This window comes from Crocodylus porosus, unplaced genomic scaffold, assembly GCF_001723895.1.
Source record: "Crocodylus porosus isolate Cpor-Errol unplaced genomic scaffold, CroPor_comp1, whole genome shotgun sequence".
In the NCBI taxonomy this organism is placed as follows: domain Eukaryota; kingdom Metazoa; phylum Chordata; order Crocodylia; family Crocodylidae; genus Crocodylus; species Crocodylus porosus.
The window spans coordinates 15,533,116-15,554,066 of record NW_017728924.1 but is presented as its reverse complement, the minus strand read 5'-3'; the positions used below and the strand labels follow the sequence as shown (position 1 = coordinate 15,554,066).

General features: G+C 45.2%; 1 protein-coding gene across 4 annotated transcripts in view; it reads right to left on the bottom strand.

The window, feature by feature from the left end:
- The window catches only part of DCX (doublecortin), a 116,257-nt gene that overhangs the window by 80,643 nt on the left and 14,663 nt on the right, over window positions 1–20,951 (bottom strand). For all 4 annotated transcript variants that reach the window (XM_019540398.1, XM_019540399.1, XM_019540400.1 and 1 more), the window contains exon 3: window positions 14,277–14,617. In XM_019540398.1, the coding sequence (XP_019395943.1) occupies window positions 14,277–14,617 (341 nt within the window). The remainder of the gene's footprint in view (window positions 1–14,276; window positions 14,618–20,951) is intronic.

The window sequence follows — 20,951 nt, the reverse complement described above, 5'->3', positions numbered from 1 at the left end:
GCTCTGGTGAACAGACGTTCCCCCAGATCCTGGTGGTCACCCCTGATAAACTTATAGCTGGTTGAAAAGGTTTGCAGTTCAGTGCCCTTGGCTGCCATAAACTTTAATATATAGTTACCAAATCTCAGCACCACTCAGGAGTGAACTTTTAAAAGGCAACTCTGAAATATGCTTAGGGCTCACCTAAGTTTGCGTCCCATTAACATCAGTGGGAACATGTTCAACTAATGATGAATGCTTTTGCAAAGTCTCTCCCTATCTGTTCTTCACTAAATGAATGAATAGCTTATTTTAGTTAACTCATCCCTGATTCAATTCAGCTGAATCCGAATCTGAAGATTCGATACCAATTCAGAAAAAAAAAAATATAAAAATCAGCGTTTTGGCCATAGACACAGCTTTAAATATTTTTTCTATATACCTCAAGGTACCAGCCAGGTGTCCAGATTGTGGAATAAACTCCCTCCAGAGGTGGTGAAATCACCTACCCTGGTGGTTTTCAAGAGGAGACTAGACAGTCACCTCACTGGGGTCACTTGATCCCAGTTGTCTTCCTGTCTTAAGCAGTGGGGCTGGACCTGATGATCTGTGTGGTCTCTTCTAGCCTCGAACAATTTATGAACCTACGAATAATTTGGCCAGGATGAAGAGTACCCAAGTATTTCTGCTCTTTGTTATCCATCTCTTTGCAATTTTCCAAATCATATTTTATTTCTCACCTCTTGGCTATTTAACAGGGCTGTGCAAAATTTTGGGAAGCCATTTCATTTTGGATTCAGTGTTTTGAAGCCGAAACGGGCCTTCCAAAAATGGAAGGCTCTGAAATGAAACCTAACCATCCAAAAAGCTTCGGAGCCAGGCTTGCAGGGAAACAGAAACTAAGAAGAGGGAGGGGAAAGAGGGGCAGAAGGACTGATCTGATATTGACATCTGTAGCTGGCTAGTGTCTGTGATCTGTCCCTGAGGTCCCTTCCAATCCCAGTGCTCTGGAGGAGGGACAGCAGCTTGCTGTCATCCTGCATGCAGATCTGGGGACTCGCACCCCCCCAGGAGGAGTCTGGCATAGCTCCACAGCCCTCCCATGGGGTGCGGGCCCCTGGATCTGTGCACGCAAGTCTGCTCAATACAGCCTGCACCGAGCACAGCCCCAGCTCCCAGACAGCATGTGGTGCCCTGCTGAGCACCATGCGACAGCTGCTGCACGGGTGATCCCCACTGCTCCATGCTGCACAGGGGGGCTCTGCCATGAGCACCCAGAGGCCCTGATTGCCACTGCTGCAGCTGGCGAGTGCAGGGCTTTTTTTAAGTGCTGGGAGGCTGGGGCTGGGCAGGGAATGAGGTCAGGTAGGGCAGCCATGGGGGCTTCTTCCATAGCTCCCCACTGCCCGGGGAGAGGCAGGCACAGCCGGAGGAGCAACAGGAGAACCTGCAGCCTCCCGGCTATGCCTGCCTCTCCCTGGCCAATCCAAATCTCTGAATCAGCACCACAACAGCGTTGAAACTCTGAAACAAATTCAGCCAAATCTAAATGGAACAGTGATCCGAAACACTGAAATGAATCACTGTCTCTGAAACAGCGAAATCCGAAGTGAAACATAGCTGTTTCGCACAGCCTTTCTCTGTAACCTCCATAAGAGTCTCTTGTGAAGAGCTGTGTCAAAGACTTTGTGAAAGTCCAAATAAATGACATCACCTAATCCTCTCTGCCTTTATTTTGACACACTTTAATAACTGATGCCTGTAAGGGAGCCTAGATATCTTCATGGAACCCTAAATATTAAAATTCACCATCAGGAAGTGATGTCTTCAGGCAAAAGTGGAACCAGGCCTGCAGACCCCAGCCTACAGATTGAATGTCAGATCAACAGCACACAGCAGATGGTGAGGGCAGGGAAGCGCAATGGAGGATACTAGAGTCGTGCACTCCCCCACTGCCCTGCAGGCAGACTGGCTGCATAATTATTCCTGCGGAGCCAATATAGCTTATTGTTTTCATTGCCCTTCAGACAACAGATCACAGACCTGGACAACTGGAAGGACTCAGCCTCTCATGCCAATTTGGCTGCTGCAAATGAGTACTAATTCCTTCTGCTAAAAACCCTTCAGAAGGTTTCCTGGATTAAATTTGCCTGCTTTTCCGACATGTCATTTTCCTTCATTTTAAATTAGTTTCCCATTTGAAATAAATCAGTGCCAACCAGATCACTGCTTAGAACAACTGCTCATGAAATACCTTTGTATCAAAACATTTCCTATGTTCTACAAATGCAAAAAAGCATCTAGCATCAGTACATATCTATTTTTCTATTTCTTTTTTCTTACAATACACAGATCATCAAAAACTGCCAGACAAATACCAAAATCTCCTTGCTATTGATTTTTACCCATCTCAAGAAGAAATGAATAGTAAAATGAATTAATTCTGAAGTGAAAAGTAAGTTCCCAGAATAAGCAGGTGTAGACACTAAGAACAGGTCTGCTGATGAAAATCCTCTGAAATAGACTGACCTGGCATTACACTGTTAGCTTCAGATATGCTGTTATAGAGAGTCCACACAACTATAAAGGGAGAGCTTTGATCCGGGACACTAAGCTGATCTTCAAAACTCTCAGTGGGGCCAGTGGGAATCTGGCACTAAGCTTGGAAGAGATGAAGAGGGCTCTGAATCTCTCCATCCTCAAAACAAAGCACACTTCTTATGCCTTTAACCAGCCCACAATAGTAAAACAAAAATGGGGCAGTAAAAGGGTTGAGCCCTTGCTGACTGGAAGGAGAAGGCATGAGAGGGAATAAATGATGAAATCCTGGAACCATTAATGTGAATGGCAAAACTCCAATTGGACTTCAGCGGGGCCAAGAGGGTTCACCCTATTGATTATACCTTTGTCGTAATCAAGAGGGCTGTTTAAAGTCTGAGCTGATGGGAACCGGGCAAGAGTCTATATACATTCATACATCACAACATATAGTGCTAGAGTTTCTGTCCTTTCTTGCCAGCCCTAGCTGGGTGGGTCACGAAGGCTACGGACAGACATTCAAAAAGCCTGAGCCTGAATTGATTCAATCTGAAGGGCAGTCTAACTTGCCTGGACTAAATCAGTTTTGTAACCAGACATCCCAGAAATGCAGGCATGTGCCTGCAGTGGCTCAGGCTAAAAGCTGGGGGGGCACTAGAGCAAGGCTGAGCTGAGGTGGGTGTGGTAAGGCCACTGTGATTACGGAGGGGTCTCCCCCTTGATAACAAAGCAGTTATCAGCTCTGTTATGAGCAGTTAGCCCCGCATCAGAGAATAAAGCCTCACTCATTACTAGCTCTTCTTAAATAGCTTTTTCCAAGGGAAAATGCGTATCAGCCTCTGGCATCTTTACTATTCATTCCATCCAGGAAGAGCACGCACCAACTGCAGATGCTTCCTCAGTCTGACAAAGGGTTTTTAAACCCAAAAGCTTGCTAAGAAATGTTTTTCCAACTACTTAGTTGGTCTAATAAAAGATATCAGATTTACCAAACAAACCCTGTCTGTCTTTTCCAAAGGAAGGAATGTAGGGACATTACCAGCTAAGCTGTTGTTTAGCTTCAAAAAGCCCTAAGCAGACTCTTTCCGATCTGCCCTATACAGCATTAGCTAGCATACCACATGCTGGCTATGGTGTGTGTTGTGTGAGAGAGGAGGAAAGAATCTCTGCTTAAGCCGCGAGTGGTGAGAGGGGAGGGAGGGGAGCAGGGGGAAGTCAGCAGACCCTGCTATGCCTGCAGGTCTCTGCCGGAGCTGCAGCTAGGGAGCAGAGGGGAGGGGCGAGCCGTGCTGTGGAGCAGAGAGCCCCGCCCAGCCCAGAGAGCATGTTGGGATGCTGGGGGAATCTGATTTAACTTAAACCAGCAAAGAGTCTGGGACAGACATTGCATCAACCGGTTTGACCCAAATCAGTTAAGTCTAATACTACATTCAACCAGGTTTATCTCAAACTGGTTTCAGCCATTTTCAAACTGGTTTATGTGCACTGAATATCTGTTCTGTTACAGGTTTAAACCAGTTTCTGATCACGTAAACCAGTTTATGTGTAATGTCTGTCCCTAGCCGAAGTGTGAAATGTTCTCTCCCCAGACACACTGAGGGTGGAAGAGGTGTGCTGCCTCCTATACTACCTCCTGTTACCCAGCTTACTCTTATAGTATGAATAAATGGAGGAATTAAAGCACTGAGGCTTTCCTATGGTAAGACTAGTACCACTGTTTTTAAGGCTCCTTTAAATTCCACGAACCAATGTTCCTCATGGAACAAGAATGATAAAAGTAAAGTAGAAATAAGGAAAAAGTGACAATGATAATCCAGAACCAGGAACACCAGTACTGTATATAGAAGTGTCAGAACAAACTCTCAGGAACATAGTTCTCTACAGTAGAAATGAAACATAACTCAGCACCAAATACCTCTTACAGGAAGGATTTTTCTTTAAAAAATTGCAGCAAAAATTTTGTTACCAAGCTGCAGGTCTGAGAAGGAGAAGGGGAAGGATACTAGCTATCATTACACAGGCCTCATCCAAAGCACCAAAGTTAATTGGGAGTTTTATATAAGCTTTCCATGGAAATTCTGGCATTAATATAATTGGCAAAGAGTGGAAACAGGGGAGGAAGGAACTTTTGCAGTTTGGTTTTAAATAGACAAGTCATCATCACTAACTTTGATCTGAATTCTTACAATCCTGTGAACTAAAGAACCCTACAAGAAAGGAGTTGCTTCACTTCACTTTATTTGCCAGAGTAAATGTGGCAAATTTAGCATATTTTTACCTTCTGGGCTGAGTGGGAGCAAGAGGACACTTGTCAGCAATAAGGGTTTTAATATGTGCATGGGTCATATGGGAGTTTAATACTCATTTGTAAGTGTGCCTTGAGCATGAAGTAGGCATATTTTCAGAAATAATTAAAAAATGCAAATTAAATCACATACAGCGTCACGCAGAGGAAGAAGTCCAGGATCTCATAGATCTCTGCCTCCCTAATTTTTATGACCTATGATAATGGAAACAGGCAAGTTTGAGAATTTAATTGTGGCTCTTTGAATATTTTCACCACACATTTAGGGATACATTTATGAGAAGTTAACTTATCCACTGTATCATATAATAAAATCCTCAGAGAATACTTAAGAACTAGTTGATTAGATCTGTTTTAGGGTAGCAACAGAAGTTGCACATAAACCAGTTTAAGTGATCAGAAACTGGTTTAAACCTGTAACAGAACAGACATCCAGTGCACATAAACCAGTTACAGAATGGCTGAAACTGGTTAAGATAAACCTGGTTAAATGTAGTTTCAGACTTACCCGAGTTAGGTCAAAACGGTTTATGAAACTTCTGACCCAGACCCCTTCCTGGTTCAAGTTAAATCATAGTCCCCCGGCATCCCAGCATGCTTTCCAGCCCTGGGTTGGGCTCTGCTGTCTGATCCAGAGAGCAGGGTTGGTCCTGCCCCTCTGTTCCCTAGCTGGAGCAGTAAGGGCTGGCTGACAGCCAGTTTTGGCCATTTTGAAAGCAGTTTATATGCACTGAACTTCTGTTCTGTTACAGATTTGAGACAGTTTCTGATCACTTATACTGATTTATGTGTAATATCTGTCCCTATACATAATGATTTACCACAGGGGAAATGCTATGAGGCAAAGATGAATTTGCAAAGAACAATGGTTTTGCTTGTGCTTAGGAGTTGAAACTCTTTTCTTTCAATCAGACTGGAAGACTCATGCAGGGCTCAATAAATCCTCACTATTAAACTACAGAAGGAATTAAGAGGAGAGGAGCACATTTTTAAAATAATAGGATTAGGTACCCATGTTTTCTCTGTGCTATCAAATGAAAAAAAAAAAAAAGGAATTTGAGGGACTCAAGGAAACTAAGACAAAGAAAAAGACACACGCTCCACATCCCTCTCCCCAAGATATAGCCAACTTGTGAAATCTTCAAAGGGCTAGACTTGGACTGCTGAGACACTTGTAGCAATGCAAGCTAATATAATGCTATAATGCAAATAAATCTGGGTCTTTGGCATTAACCAAGCATAAGCTAATTACCCCCAGGCCTCTGGAGGGAATTCTTTTACTCCTCTCATCTTACAGTGAGGCAGACACTGCTAAGTACAGGGTGGGACTATTTCACCACCTTCTTGAGTATCCCTCACAGACCACTGGAGCAAATGCATTTGTGTATTTTGGTCCAATGTCAGTTCCTGATCACATCTACCTAAGTGCATTATTGAAGCCAGCAGAACTATTCTGAGACAGTGCAGAATTTGGCCCACTACCTGTAATGACAGCTGGGTAGCAAAACTGTGTGACTGATTTAAATATTTCCAACTGTCAAATGAAATCCAGAGCAGCAGATCCCAACCTGATCGAATACGCTGTTTTCTCCACTACAGCTGGATTAGCCACATCTATTTCCTCAGCACTACTGCAACCGTACTGGTTTCATCCGCATTCTCAATTGCCTTTTTGGCTACGAGCCAGGAATCCCCATCAGTCACCGACTCCGCACCCATTCGTTCTTCACGATATAGTTCTTTCTCTATTTGATTTGCCTGTGCCCACCCTCAGTACAAGCCATATGAAAAAATTCACAAATGCTCCTTTTTTAGACAGTAGGAATGAGCTGCTCCTGTCCACATTCGCAACTGCTTTGCAAAAAGTACAATGAACTTCACCTATCACCTGTTGTATCAAATTCGTGTTGAGGCAAAGATTGCTGGAGGGGAACATTTTATCAAGGCTGGAAATTCTCTGGTGAATATGACCTCAATGGCCTGACATATGAATATGTATAATTGATCTGGTGAGACAGCTAACACTTGGAAGGAACAGAAGAGCTTAGAGTCTCCTATAGATGAAAGTCAGTGGAGAATGCATGGATGTCCCCTTTACCTCCATGCTTAAAATGATCCTGAAAATTCTAGGATCATTGTAAAATACAGATTACTGCAGTTTAATACAGCTAGACAATTATTCCATTGCCCTTGTAATAATTGATTATGGCAGAAGAATCCAGGAGATATGGAAAAAACCCAGAACTTAACACCATTTATTAAATCAGTCACGTCTTTTAAAGATGCAAGACAGCATTTATTTCTGCTTTTTTGCCATAGGAATTTCATTTACAATTTGTTCAATGCTAGCACAATTGGGTCCTGATTAGTGGTAGGCAAAAGCTCACAATATTTCTGGTGGTTGACAGTTAAAAAAAAAATGTATGGGTTTAGAACAAAAACCATTTGAAAATAAGTGTTCATGAATCAAGTATTTGGAGAAAAATGTTTCACATTGAAACAGTTCATATAAGCCAAATCAAACCACTTTATTTTGCCTTTGATCTTAAAAATAAAATGAAAAGCAATGCTGACATGAAAACTTGTTTACAGCACAACAATTCTGCCTTATTGCCAGTGTTTTGGGGAGCCCGATCCTGGGCTCCCCCTGAGCTGGCAAGAAGCAGGCACGCACAGCTGACAGAGCTCCCAGTTTCGGCTGTGCCGCATATCTGCTGTGGGGACTCTCGGTCCTGGCTGCAGGAGGTACACTTCACAACCCTTGGGGATCATGGCAGCTGCAGTCCCCAGGGCTCAAGGGTTTCACGCTGGGCACAGTGCACCCCTGCAGCTGGGAGCCCTGTTACTTGACACAGGGGAGTTAGTCGCAGGGGAGACCCTGCTACACATGCAAATTAAAACTCAATAGCAACCACCTATGAAATTAGTACACGTTTTTGAAGTCTTAACTTGATAGCTGGTTGGAGCCATTTATCATGCGATGGCTACTTTTCACATGTAGCTGGTCCCAGGGTAACTGTGCAATCAATCAGTTAATTGTGCAATACCTGTAACATATAGAGGGGGCCCCATGGAACTGGATTCTGCAACAATTACTCACTCCAGCCAATACCTACCCCCTGCTTATGTGAACACATCAACCCAAGTGTAGCAAAACCAGGCTTGTCACTATATCCAAGAAATATAACAGTTTAAAATAAAAGACAGTAAATCTTTTCTATTAGCCACGTCAATCAATGTTAAATTAGATTGAGTAGGTTGCTCCCTCCGTGCCATCATGGACACTGGATCAGAGCTTGTAGGGTCCTGCCTCACTTTTAGATATACACACTCAATAGAAGTTGCAGCCATCTAATTGAGAGTAGAATTTGACCCATTATCTTTAACTGTGGTGCATTATTTTCTTTGTCCTTTGTCATTTCCTAGATGACTGTGAGAGTGTAGGAGGTAAATTCCTGTTGCTTTGATACTCTCCATCTTGGCTCATGTACAGTCAGCTCTTTGAAGTCCCACCACTTAGGAGCTACAGTGTTCCTGTCAAGAGGTGGTACGCTCCCAGCAGAGACACCGCATGAATCTAGCTACACAAGGCACAGGGCAGTAGAAATATGAGCAAAACTAAGCTAAAAATAAATAAGCTTCTTAATAAACACAAGATGCTTACAGAGCAGTTTTAAGGGAAATGGAAATATTCCTCCACAGAGAGGAAGCTTCATTTTATGTTTGCAAAAAGCCAAAAACCTAATTCCACTGATGTTATATTGTATTTTTTCATACACACCCTCTCCTACCCCAAATAGCTATTCTTCATCTTGCTGGGTGTTAGCCATCCATTAAAAGTAATTATTTGTAGGCCACTGTATTTTGCTGCTAATGCCTTCATTTCTACAGTACTCGATGACTCTGCTGACAAGCAATGTGGAAAGGCTTCTAAATAAAATAAATAATCATTTCCCTTCATTAAATTACAGAATATGGACTCATTAGGGATGATTTCTCTTTGTACATTCCTATCTTTTCACAACAGAGGAAGCAACTTTGCTGTGATGACGCTTAAATTGCAGGACTGTCAGGATTCTTGTCACCATTTCAGCTTTGAGGAGCTTGGGGCTTTGCATGAGTATCTTTTTCAGGAAATAAACCACTGTTTATTATAATTATGCATTCAAAACCTCTTTCTAGTATCTAGTGGGAGGCTCAGGATTCATGGTGCAGGATTTTATAAGGCATCATGCCAGTCGTGGCAGAAAATTTGGATCAAGTTAGCAAAATTAAGAACATATGTAGGCAGGAGACTTCAAATACAGGCTGAAAATGAAAAAAACCCCCGAAAAAACTGAAAGAATCTTTAAGTAAAAACAAAGCACAGGTCAAATTTGTCCCTTGTGCAGCTGCATGGATAGATGTAATAATCAACAGGGATCCTGGTTTTCCCTGATTAAAAAAAATAAATCACAAATTCTCCGATAAAAAAAAATTTCACGCCCCCAATCCATTACTAAAATGAAATGCCCCCCACCCTCCACAACCCCCTGGCCTTGTCGTGCCCCTCCCTCCCCCCTACAGCCCTCCTGGCCCTGCTTATTGCCAGTGTTTTGGGGAGCCCGATCCTGGGCTCCCCCTGAGCTGGCAAGAAGCAGGCACACACAGCTGACAGAGCTCCCAGTTTTGGCTGTGCCCTTTTCCCTCCACCCACAGCCCCTGCCCCCCAAGCCATGCCAGAGGGGGCCCTCAGCTACCAGGGCTACGAGGCCAGGGACCTGGGTCTGCAGCCCCTTGCGGGAGGTGGTGGCTGCTGCAGCCGAGCGGAGCCCAACTCTTCCCCTGCTGATTGTTGCTTGCCTGCTGTGGACTCCGGCAGGGGGGCAGCTCCCCACTGCTGTGCACACTCCTGGGGAACCCATGCCCTCCAGATCTATGCACAGGGCAGGGCGTGCTGCAGGCTCGGGCTCCTGCCCTGCTGCCCTACCCCGGGGCCTCCATAGTCCAGCGGGTACGATCCACTACTGCAGGGCAGAGCAGGGCCTCACAGGAAAGCTACTTGCTGCTATGAGCTCCACACTGCCCTGGCAATGCATCCCCTGTGCATGTGGCAGCAGTGGGGGCGGCTGTGCATGGTTGTGCCCCTCATTGCCGCTGTGAGCACAGGGGGGTGCATTGCCAGGGCAGTGCTGAGTCCGCAGCAGCAAACAGCTTTCCTGTGCACCCCTACCGTTCCCTGCAGTGCTGGGTTGCACCCGCTGGGCTGCAGAGGCCCAGGGGAGGGTAGCAGGGTGGGACCCTGAGCCCACAATGTGCCCTGCTCCCACCCCACACACAGATCTTGGGGCATGGGTCCCCTCTACCCCCAAGGGATGTGTGCAGCAGTGGGGATCTGCCTCCCGCCCCCCGCCCCCCGCAGCCCTTTCCCACTCCCTACCGGGGCCCTGTGGCTGCACATTGCTTCCCTGGGCCCCAAGTCCCGTGGTCCCCCTGGCTGGGCAGCAGCCCCAGCCCCAGCCCCGCCCAACTTCCTCCCTCCCCCTGGGGGCCTCATTCCCCTCCCCCCCTTACCTGCCTGAGCTGTGCCTCCTGCTTCATAGTTAGTAGGGTCAGAAGGGACCGAAGCAGATCACCAAGTCCGACCCCCTGCCATGGGCAGGACGGATGCTGGGGTCAAACAACCCTGGCTAGGTGATTATTCAGCCTCCTTTTGAAGACCCCCAGGGTAGGAGTGAGCACCACTTCCATTGAAAGTTGGCTTCCATGACTGTGAAGTAGAACTCCCTGAACCTCAGTCAACTTGTGGCCATTATTCCTAGTTACTCCTGGTAGTGCTCGGGGGAACAGGGACTCTCCCGTTCCCCACTGATCCCCCCTGGTAAGTTTATAGATGGCCACCAGGTTCCCCCTCAGCCTTCTCTTGTGGAGGCTGAACAGGTTCAGGTCCCGTAGCCTCTTCTTGTCGGGCCTGCCCTGCTGCCCCCTGATCACGTGAGTGGCCCTCCTCTAGACCCTCTCCATGTTGTCCACATCCCTCCTGAAGTGCGGTGCCCACAACTGGACAGTTGTACTCCAGCTGCGGCCTGACCAGTGTCACATAGAGGGGGAGGATCACCTCCTTGGACCTGCTTGTGATGCATCTGTGGATGCATGACACGGTACGGTTAGTCTTCCTGACTGCATCCCCACACTGCCGGCCCATGTTCATCTTGGAGTCAATGATGACCCCAAGATCCTTTTCTGCCTCTGTACTGATGAGAAGGGAGTTCCCCAGCCTGTAGGTATGGTGCCGGTTCTTTCTCCCTAGGTGCAGCACTTTGCACTTGTAAGTATTGAATCCCATCCTATTCTCATTTGCCCACCCCTGTAACCTGTCCAGATCTAGTTGTAGCCTGTCCGCCCCTTCTAGCATGCTCACTTCTCCCCACATCTTAGCGTCATCTGTGAACATGAACAAGGTGCGTTTCACCCTCTCGTCCAAGTTGCTGATGAAGGTGTTAAATAGTGCAGGCCCAAGGACCGCGCCCTGAGGGACCCCACTGCCCACATCCCTCCAGGTCAAAAATGACCCCTCCACCACCACTCTCTAAGTGCGGCCCGCCAGCCAATTTGCAACGCATCTGACTGTGTAGGTATCAACGCCACAGTCACCTCATTTTTTAATGAGAATGGGGTGAGAGACAGTGTCGAAGGCATTCCTAAAGTCCAGAAAGACTACATCTACCATGACACCTGCGTCTAAGGATTTTGTGACCTGGTTGTAGAAGGCCACCAGGTTGGTCTGATAGGACCGGCCCCTAATGAAGCTATCTTGGTTGCCCCTAAGCATAATCTCCCCTGCTGGTCCCTTGCAGATGTGCTCTTGGATAATTTTCTCAAATGGCTTCCCCAGGACCAAGGTAAGACTAACAGGTCCTCCTTCCTCCCCTTTTTGAAAATGGGGACCAAATTGGCCCTTTTTCAGTCCTCTGGCACCTGGCCAGAGCACCATGAGTGCTCATAAAGCCATGCCAGGGGTCCCACAATGACCTATGCCAATTCTCTCAACACCCTGGGGTGGAGATCATCTGGACCTGCTGACTTGAACATGACCAGCCCCTCCAGAAGTTCCCTGACTAGGTCCTCTCTGACCCTGGGCCTGGCTGTGCCCCTCCTGAGTCCATCCAGGGGGGGCCTCACTGCCCTCCTCCCACTCCTTCCCAGCCCTTTGCAGGCTGGAACTCTGCCAGCATGAAGGGGGCTCGTTGCAAAACTGCAAAATCCACAGATGTCTCTGCTAAAATGAGAAATCTGCGTTTTCCTTCAGTAAACAAATCCCGGAGGCGTCTCATGCAAATCCCGGGACGTCATTCTCCCCTTGTACTCACTCTTGGTGAGGCTGCAGCTGGAGTACTGTGTCCAGTTTTGGGCTCCACAATTCAAACAGGATACAGAGAAGCTTGAGAGAGTCCAGAGGAGAGCCACACGCATGGTCAGAGGTCAGGAAAACAGACCTCACAATGACAGGCTGAGAGCTATGGGACTCTTCAGCCTGGAAAAGCGCAGGCTCGGGGTGATCTGGTGGCCACCTGTAAGTTTATCAGGGTGACCACCAGGATCCAGGGAAATGCCTGTTCATCAGAGTGCCCCAAGGGATGACAGGATTGAATGGTCACAAACTCCACTGTGACCAATTCAGGCTGAACATACAAAAGAATTTGGAATAGACTGCTGCCAGAGGTTCAAGTACCTACTTTGAATGCCTTCAAGACACATTTGGATGCTTATCTTGCTGGGATCCTATGATCCCTGCTGACTTTCTGCCCCTAGGGAATAATTGTAATAAAATTACAATCTCATTTTTTCTTTTCATGAAATGGCATTCTGTGAAAATATACTAGACATGCAATTAAAGTGGAATGGGTCTGAAAGAGTTGTTTTATGCAGTCATTAGTAAAGCACATAGTCCAGGGCAGTATTAGACAGCATACTCGATAAAATATCCTCTCTCTGTGCAACTTTCATGGGTATTTCTGGAGCAAGGACTGAGTACCTATTGAGCGCCAAACTGCGATACAGTTACTCACACTGAAAAGAACTTTGTTTCACCAGTACTTCCATTAAGATCAAGAAACCATTTACTACAAGAAGACTGGAATCCCCACTGTAAGGATTTAGGAGCACACATTGCAACATGGCAGCTACAGACACTGGCATGTGGAAGGAAAAGATTAACGCTGATTCTAAGGGTCTAATGCTGCAGTGCTTTTCTCACACCAATACAAGGAAGCTGCTGTAGCGCCCCAGACTACATAGTGTTCATCTCTGGAGTGGGACATTAAAGCAGCAGCAGGACTTCACTCAACAGCTTGTCACCAATAACACATCAGGAAGCTGCACTTTCAAAAACCCCTGTAAGGTGACCATGAAGAAGAGAAATATTCTGCAGTCCCCTCTCTCTCATATGTACACATACATGTTTTTTAAAGATATCTATCTATCTATCTATTGATACATATAGGTACAGATACATACTTTTCTCTCATATATACACTTAAATACATGATTTCAGAATTATAATTGTATGTGCATGTGCATACATACATATACTGATACTCACATGAGTAGTCCCATTATATGCGTGTCTAGGTATACAAACATACGTAAGAAGAAATACTGCTATGGTAATAAGGTTTTTGTCACTATGGCCGCTCCTTCAGAAAAGAGAGAAAATAGCAACAGAGGCTAAAAATGTTCACTTCAATTCCAGGAGCCACTGACAGCTGTTCAGTTAACCAAACAGCTTTCCCACATGAAGTCCCTTAGTTGCTCCACACTCCTTCAGGGGGACGCCACTGCAACTGCAAGGGCGGTGTCAGGACCTCATTAGATGGTCTGCTACCCATCCCACAGCAATGAGGCACACTTCAAAAATGTCCCTGAGTCATCAGCATATGTACAGCTGAGGCACTTCACAATAATCCACCCGACTGAAGGTTCACACTTTTACCCATGAAGGTACCACATAACCCATAGATTTTCCTGCCAGCTACAGAGCTAGTCAGAAGAGTTACTCTTGAGTTAGTTTATCCTGATTAGCCTCCTGGCAAGAACAAAGATAGTCAAGTAGAAGATTTTGGTCTAATACTTCCAGGATATCTTGGCTATGATTACCTAAGAGCCAAGTCAACCTACAGTACAAGGCACCTGAATTATTTATTTATTTAGAAACCTATTTGGAGAACACGCAAAACTCCCGGGTGTTCAGGACAGTGCATCTGTTTCACCCAGACGGCTGGCTGCATTCTTTGCCTGATATTAATACCAGGGACAATTTAGTAACATAACCACTAGCATGAGAAGTCTGGCTTCTAGAAAAACAGATGGCACTGGCTCTCTCAGGTTAATTATAGGCTTCAGAAATTGTTCACGTTAGTCAGCAATGCAATAAAATTAGCTAAAAGAAAGAAAAGGAGTTCGCAAAATGCCTTACCTGTTTCCCATCCAAAGTATACAGCTTTTTGACCACTCCTGTCTCCAGTTTTATAGCTTCAGTGATATCAGTAAGAACTTGCTCAAACGAGTGTGCAGTCTTCTTATTCAAGAGCACACGAACAGCCTTTCGGGGTTTCACCCCACTACGGATGATGGTCACCAACTTGGGCCGCACAAAATCCTTGTTCTCCTTTGCCTGAGCACTATTGCTGCTGGCCAGAGACTGAGGTGCTTTCTGGTTGGCTGATGTCTTCACATTGACAGACCAATTGGGGTTCACATTCTTGGTATACTCTACCTTCTTGAAAAAGTTGTCAGATGAACAGACGTAACTTTCCCCTATTGAAAAAAGAAAATGAAGACAGGGGTTATTATACCAATATATGATGATGATGCTGGAAAACAGAATGGTTTCTCAGTCTTTCCCACAACATTTTCTTTCCATTTTTCATAGAAACGTCATTTTTTACCATTTGATTAGGTCTCCTAAGTCTTTATTACTGCAATATCATAGTGATAACAACACAGCTAAAAGCAAGAATTTCCCCTAAACAAGGGCATATGAACTACCCACAGCCAATACACAACCCTTAAACTAAAGAGAAACCGGAGGATTAAAACCAACAGACCAAAGGCCAGGATTTCAAAGGTTTATCTACCTCAACAAGCAGATGAGGCATCTAGTGTGATTTGAAAATGCACTGAAAGGATCCAGGTATCTACTTGTGCTTAGTAGCCAGGCTAAGAGGTCACATTCCTGCTCCACAAACCTTTGAATTAAAACCCAGCTGTTCAAAATTAGTTTCAGCCTTTTTTTATGTGTTTTGCAGTCATGTCTATGGACTCCTGTCTGCCTGCCTGGGCTTTCACATTATGCTCATCACCATTTCAGCTGCCATGGAAACATGTGAACATATACAGCTGTATAGATGTATTTTTTGAGGGAATCTGAAGGACCCTAGAGATTTATTACTGAGGGGATAGACTGTAAAATAGTCTCCCCAGGGAAGTGATAGGAGCTCAACCATCTGAGTCAGTTCAGGCTGACAATGCAAGACAAAGCAGTGCACTAAAAGAAAAATTTGCAGTAGTTGGGCTGAAGGATAAAATGAGCTCATAAATTTTTCTCCCTCCATATAGTTGTTATGATTTTTTACAGAAATTAAAAGCCTATGCAGGAGTCTGGAAAGTTTAATGGATTTTTAAGATGATCTTGCAGCCCTTTATAGTACATTTCTTCTCTGTCTCTGTTTCTAACCTAGCTTAACATTATGGTTTGAATTATTTCAGGTGAGAGACCATGGTGGGGAACTTGCTGCATATTCTTGCATGTTTTCTGTTGGGGACTCAAATGCAATTCACCCTGACATCCACCTTCTATAAAAATGCTCCTGGCCTAACCCTCCACTGCTGGGGACTGCAGAACAGCATTTAATCCTTGTGCATACACAAATGTCAAATGCTACCAAATCAGAAATCTCCACTCACTTGCACCAGGGTAGTTTGTTTGCACATTGGTTCTGTTTCCTTTACACAGCCGTTGTAACAGCTGTGTAAGCCAAAGTACATGTCAGAAGAAGAATCAAGCCCTTGGTGTCCTCGTGACTGCATGGGAAACTAATGGAGGCAGTGAGGAGCTTCCTTCATGTGACATATGGCACAGCATTGATAGGTTTATAATACAAGATTATAGGCTTACAACAAATGTGTGTTTAGCATTTACGTCTTTATTACTGCTCAGATTTTGGCGTCAGGATAAGAAAGCAATGGAAAAAATATCCCGTATAAATTTTCCTCTGTTCTTCCTGGAATGAAGAATGCTTACATTTCTTTTTAGATGCTTAGCTCCGGGAGCACAGGCGCTTTGTAGTCAAATGGGCAGCAAGGCATGTGCATTCATGGTGCTACACAATGATATGCAAATAGTCAAGCTGAGAGGAATTAACCATGTATGAACAGGAACTGGGAGCTGATGACAAAATGTCCCACAAGAAAGTGAGATACAAGAGGTGAAAGAGCGGCAAGAAACTTGGGATGATTGATATTTTTAACTAAACTCAGCTACGTACTAAACTGACAACAAGGCTGTAATTTCATTACAGGACACGGATGAACCGTATACATCCCAGTTTGTGACATTTCTGTTGCCAACAGGTTCCCACTATAACATCTTGGGTATATTGCCTATAGCTGAAGCATCATAATTCCTTATGCATCCTTGAATTGTACTAAGTAGAAGTGTAACGATATCCAACAGGGCTTTGTCCATTATAAAGAATTCCCATTGGAGATCTTGATCATCTTTCAGTGGCACCTAATCCTTTAAGTCTTTCAGATTAATAAATGATAAACTGCTGCTTATTAATGTGCTTCAGCAGAGCAGCATCTGGTATACAGGAGGGGCCCTGCTTTTATCCAGGTCCACAAACAGCTTCTGAGACTGAAGCACAGGGAGAAGAGCTTGACTCGCTCAGTGAGAGCCAGGCCCCCCTCAAAACCGAGAGCCCTTCTAGGCACATCATCACTGGCTGGCATGGGGCTCCCCATACACACATACGTCCCCAAGGAAGGATGATGTTACTTTTAAGGACAAGACTGGGAATCCCATGACTGGGGTGTTATTTCCCATTCTGCCATAGGCCTCCTTGGAGTCACTTAACTAATCTACGCCTCAGTTACTACCATGAAATAAAGACAGTAATAGCTCTCACCTTCATTAAGGTTTACATAACACTTTAGAAAGCTTGGATAGAAAATGCCACGGATGAGCGAAGTATATATGTGTTCAGCGTTCTATAAACACACGAGGCCTTACAAAGAATATTTTCCATTAATAAAATTAACGTTTTAAAATAAACGGCAGAGGTTCCTGCGCCCTTTTGTGGAGTGCTATTACAGGCTGCTCCAGCAGAAACCGCTGACATTCCTCTGTGCGGTGCAGATCTCTAGCATATAGGTAACACTATTCCAGCGGAGTGAAGGCAATATTCCCTTTCTCGCAGGAAACAGTGGGCCTGAGAAGTCCAATAGTTTCAGATGCGGGTGTTTCAACTCAGGCTTGTGGTCACAACGTTCTTTTTAAACCCAATCCTTAGTGAACACTTGGTTTGCATCACAAACCCAGTACAAATTTTGCTTCGATTCGTGGCTGGCTCTCTGGAATCCAGAACAGAAGCAGAGAAAACTGAACTAGGACAATAGATCTACATGGAAAATAAAGATCCCTTCTCTTTCCTGAGCCACAAAGCACATGGGTTTTTCTTTAAATCTCAACTTCAGTTTATCTACATTCTAACCCTCAGCTATTTGGTGGCCCCTGATTTCAGATATATCACATGTATTATGTTCCTCACAGGGAAGATTCCCTTTTATATTCTTCTTTCCCCTTTCATGTGCCAGTTGGAGGCATTTTTGTAATACTCTATTACCTCTCAGTCTAGGGCTCTATTTATTAATTAGATGTATTATTTGATATCAAACAACACCACCAGCAATCCTAGTGATAGCACAGTGAACAGGCACCCTGAGCATTAGGAAGCCTCCAACACCAATGGATTTCCAGTGACAGATAGTGGGGAAAGGAGGGCCGTGGATATTTCTCTACCCACGTGTCTCTCTCACCTTAGCAGTTAATGGGAGGTCAACGTTTATGACTTCTCCTGTCATGGAGAAATATAACGGCCATAACCACAGCATCGTGTGATTGAGGACGTGCGTGATATATCAGACTGAATGCGGGAAAAGGGCACAGAGCGGTTGCTGAAAGCCAAAATAGCAAAGCAGAGACGCCTCTTGCCCCAAAAGCTGCGCTCCTACAAAAATCTGCTCATACGCTTAGCTCGAAGTCAGATTGATATGAATACTCCCATGCATAAGTCATTAAGCTGCTGAGCACATGTTCAGTAAGACAGCAAGAGTGCACCTCTATTCAGATATAAGGAGCAGCCATTTTGTTGCATTCACTAGGCACAATCCAAATGGCAGCTTCACAGCACAAAGACCTGTCCTCCCCACCTCAGAACAAAATCTCACTTGCACAGTACTGTGGGTTTGGGGTTTTAAAGCAATAAAGTATCATGGCATTAACAAAAAGTTCTTGCTGATGTGGTACCAAGCCAATGGGGATTTTTTTGTAACACCGTGGAGCCAGACAGCTGCAGGAGTATCTTCTATCATGATGCCAGAATAGTGAAAGCAAAGCCCATCTGTGTTACAATGCCAACACGCTGCAGCTGCTTATCATGAGCTCTTCATATGATGCCTAAATGCTACAGAAGTGCATTATCAAGGCACCAAAATGGTCCGGACATACGTTTCTTTATCATAGCACAGGTAAGAATTTGGTTCAAAGTCATGTAAAAAATTACTATACTTTATGTTAGAAGCTAAGCTTCCTATTGATAACTAATAACTCCACTATGACTTTAAATTAACTGCTGCTTTTATTATATCTAATTACTTTCTCATGATGCTCTGTAAAGTTGCAGAGTGATTATGCAGCTACTAAATAAAACACATCTTCTCTACAAACATATATATACACACACTTTTTTAAAAGAGTGCTAAGCTAAAGTTGAGAAGTTTCAACTATTCTCTTTCACAGTAAACCTTAATCCCACCTTTGTGATCTCCCTTCCTCAGTAGCTAAAAATTTTTAAAAATGGAGGAACCCTTTTTCAGGTTCTTAGTTTGCAAATTTTCCTAAGTGTAATAAATTTTGCATGACGACCTTGCAGGCAAGAATGGAGAAGGTGGACTGAGGCAATTTTGCCAAGTTAGCTGCCAAAATTTATTCTGCTAAAGAGTCTCCTGTGGGTTAGGACTGGCATTGCTGCTTCTCCGTTCTGCTGTCTTCAGTTCCTGCATTTTACATTGTGCCCGACTTCAGCTGTGTGGAATTGTGACCCCAGCCTTAGCACCTGGCCTTCTGCAGGACTGGGCTTTCAATTTCTGCCCCTGAACCATAGGCCATCCTACTCCCTGAACATGGTTTCCCCCCTTCTCTGACACTTTCTTCAGCCCTTTAGATATTTGTTCAATGCAGCTTTTTGAAGTTAGAAGTTGAAGGTGTTTCTGTTTTCTAAGTTATTCTACAAGTAAGTGGACAAATAATCCAATGGAAACTACCAGGATAATTCAGGTGGGCAGAAAGTAACTACCCAACCTGGATTTGGATCATGGCACTAGTCATATGCAGTAGTGCAACAGGTTACCAGGAGCTCCTCTAACTAATGCAATAAAATTTAGTAGTAGCGTCAATAAGGCTAGGGACAGAAGTTATACAAACTGGTTTAAGCAATCAGAAACTGGTTTAAACCTATAACAGAACAGAAGCTCAGTACACATAGATCAATTTCAAAATGGCTGAAGCTGGTTTAAAATAAACCCGGTTGAATTTCATTATCAGACCGAACTGAGTTGTGTCGAATCAGTTTATGAAACTTCTGTCCCAAACCCCTTCCTGGTTCAAGTTAAGTTACAGTCCCCCAGCATGATTTTCAGTCCTGGGTTGGGTTATGCTATTTCCTCTAGAGAGCAGGGCTCTAGCTGGGGCAGTGAGGGCTGGTTGACACAGGGTCAGGGGGCAAGCCTACCTGGGGATACAGCCCAGTTTGCAGGGGGAAGCAAACCCTTTCTGGGGTCTGAGACCAGGGAAGAAAGTTAAACACCTCTCCCCCTACTCAAACTTAGTGCTGGCTTCAGCTGTAGACTACAAATCCCAGGGGTACCTGGAAGCAGGAAGAAGAAGTGATGAGCAAACCTGCAGAGCCCTGCAGCTATGATTTTGGACTGAAAATCCCAGAGATCTTGGGGGCAGCAGGAAAAGGAAGTGAGCACACAGCCAGAGAGTCATGTTCTAGTGCCCCCTGGCTTCAGGCCTGAGCCATGGCAGGTATGTGGCTGCATTTCCTGAACTAAAGGTCTTGAGTCTTTTCACTTTTGTTAAGAAAGGGCTAAGTCATGAAGCCTTTTCACTTCTGTTTCAATTTAATCTGTGCATTTTAGACTAGTCTGCAAAGACTAAACTGATTCAGCCTCAGGCTTCTTGACTGTGTGTACTTAGTATAAATCTCACCCCACACTGCAGGCACTCGCAGCCTGCATGGGGCTGTACAGAGCGGGCACAGGCAGCCCCACGCGGGCTGCAAGCAGCTGCAGTGTGGGGCACCGGGCGTGGGTGGGTGGGGAGGGGCCACTTCCCCCCCATGCACTCCTTCTCTGCCTGGGGTCCCCCTCACCTTACCTGAGCTTCCCGCACCAGGACAGCCTTGTGCTCCCAGCCCAGAAACTATGGCTGGGGCTTCTGGCTGGGGGGTGGGGCCGGGAGGGCCCTGCTGTTGTGGGAGGCCGCTGGGCTTTCCCTGGGTCCTACTGCCCTCGGTTCCTGTCATTTTTGAGAAATATTAATTTTCTACATTTTTTTAGGGCCCCGCAGGCTGGATAGAATGACCATGGGCCATATTTTGCCCACCCCTGAATTAAATTAACTGAGAAATTACTAAAGAGGAGTATGCCTCCTCAGCTCGCAGTTGTAGGGAGGCAGTTAGAAAGGCCAAAACTACCATGGAGCTGAGGATGGCATCCCAAGTCAAGTCAGCTGGCCCTGACAACCTGCACCCCAGGGTACTCAAGGAGCTGGCGAGCGTCATAGCCCAGCCCCTGGCACGGATCT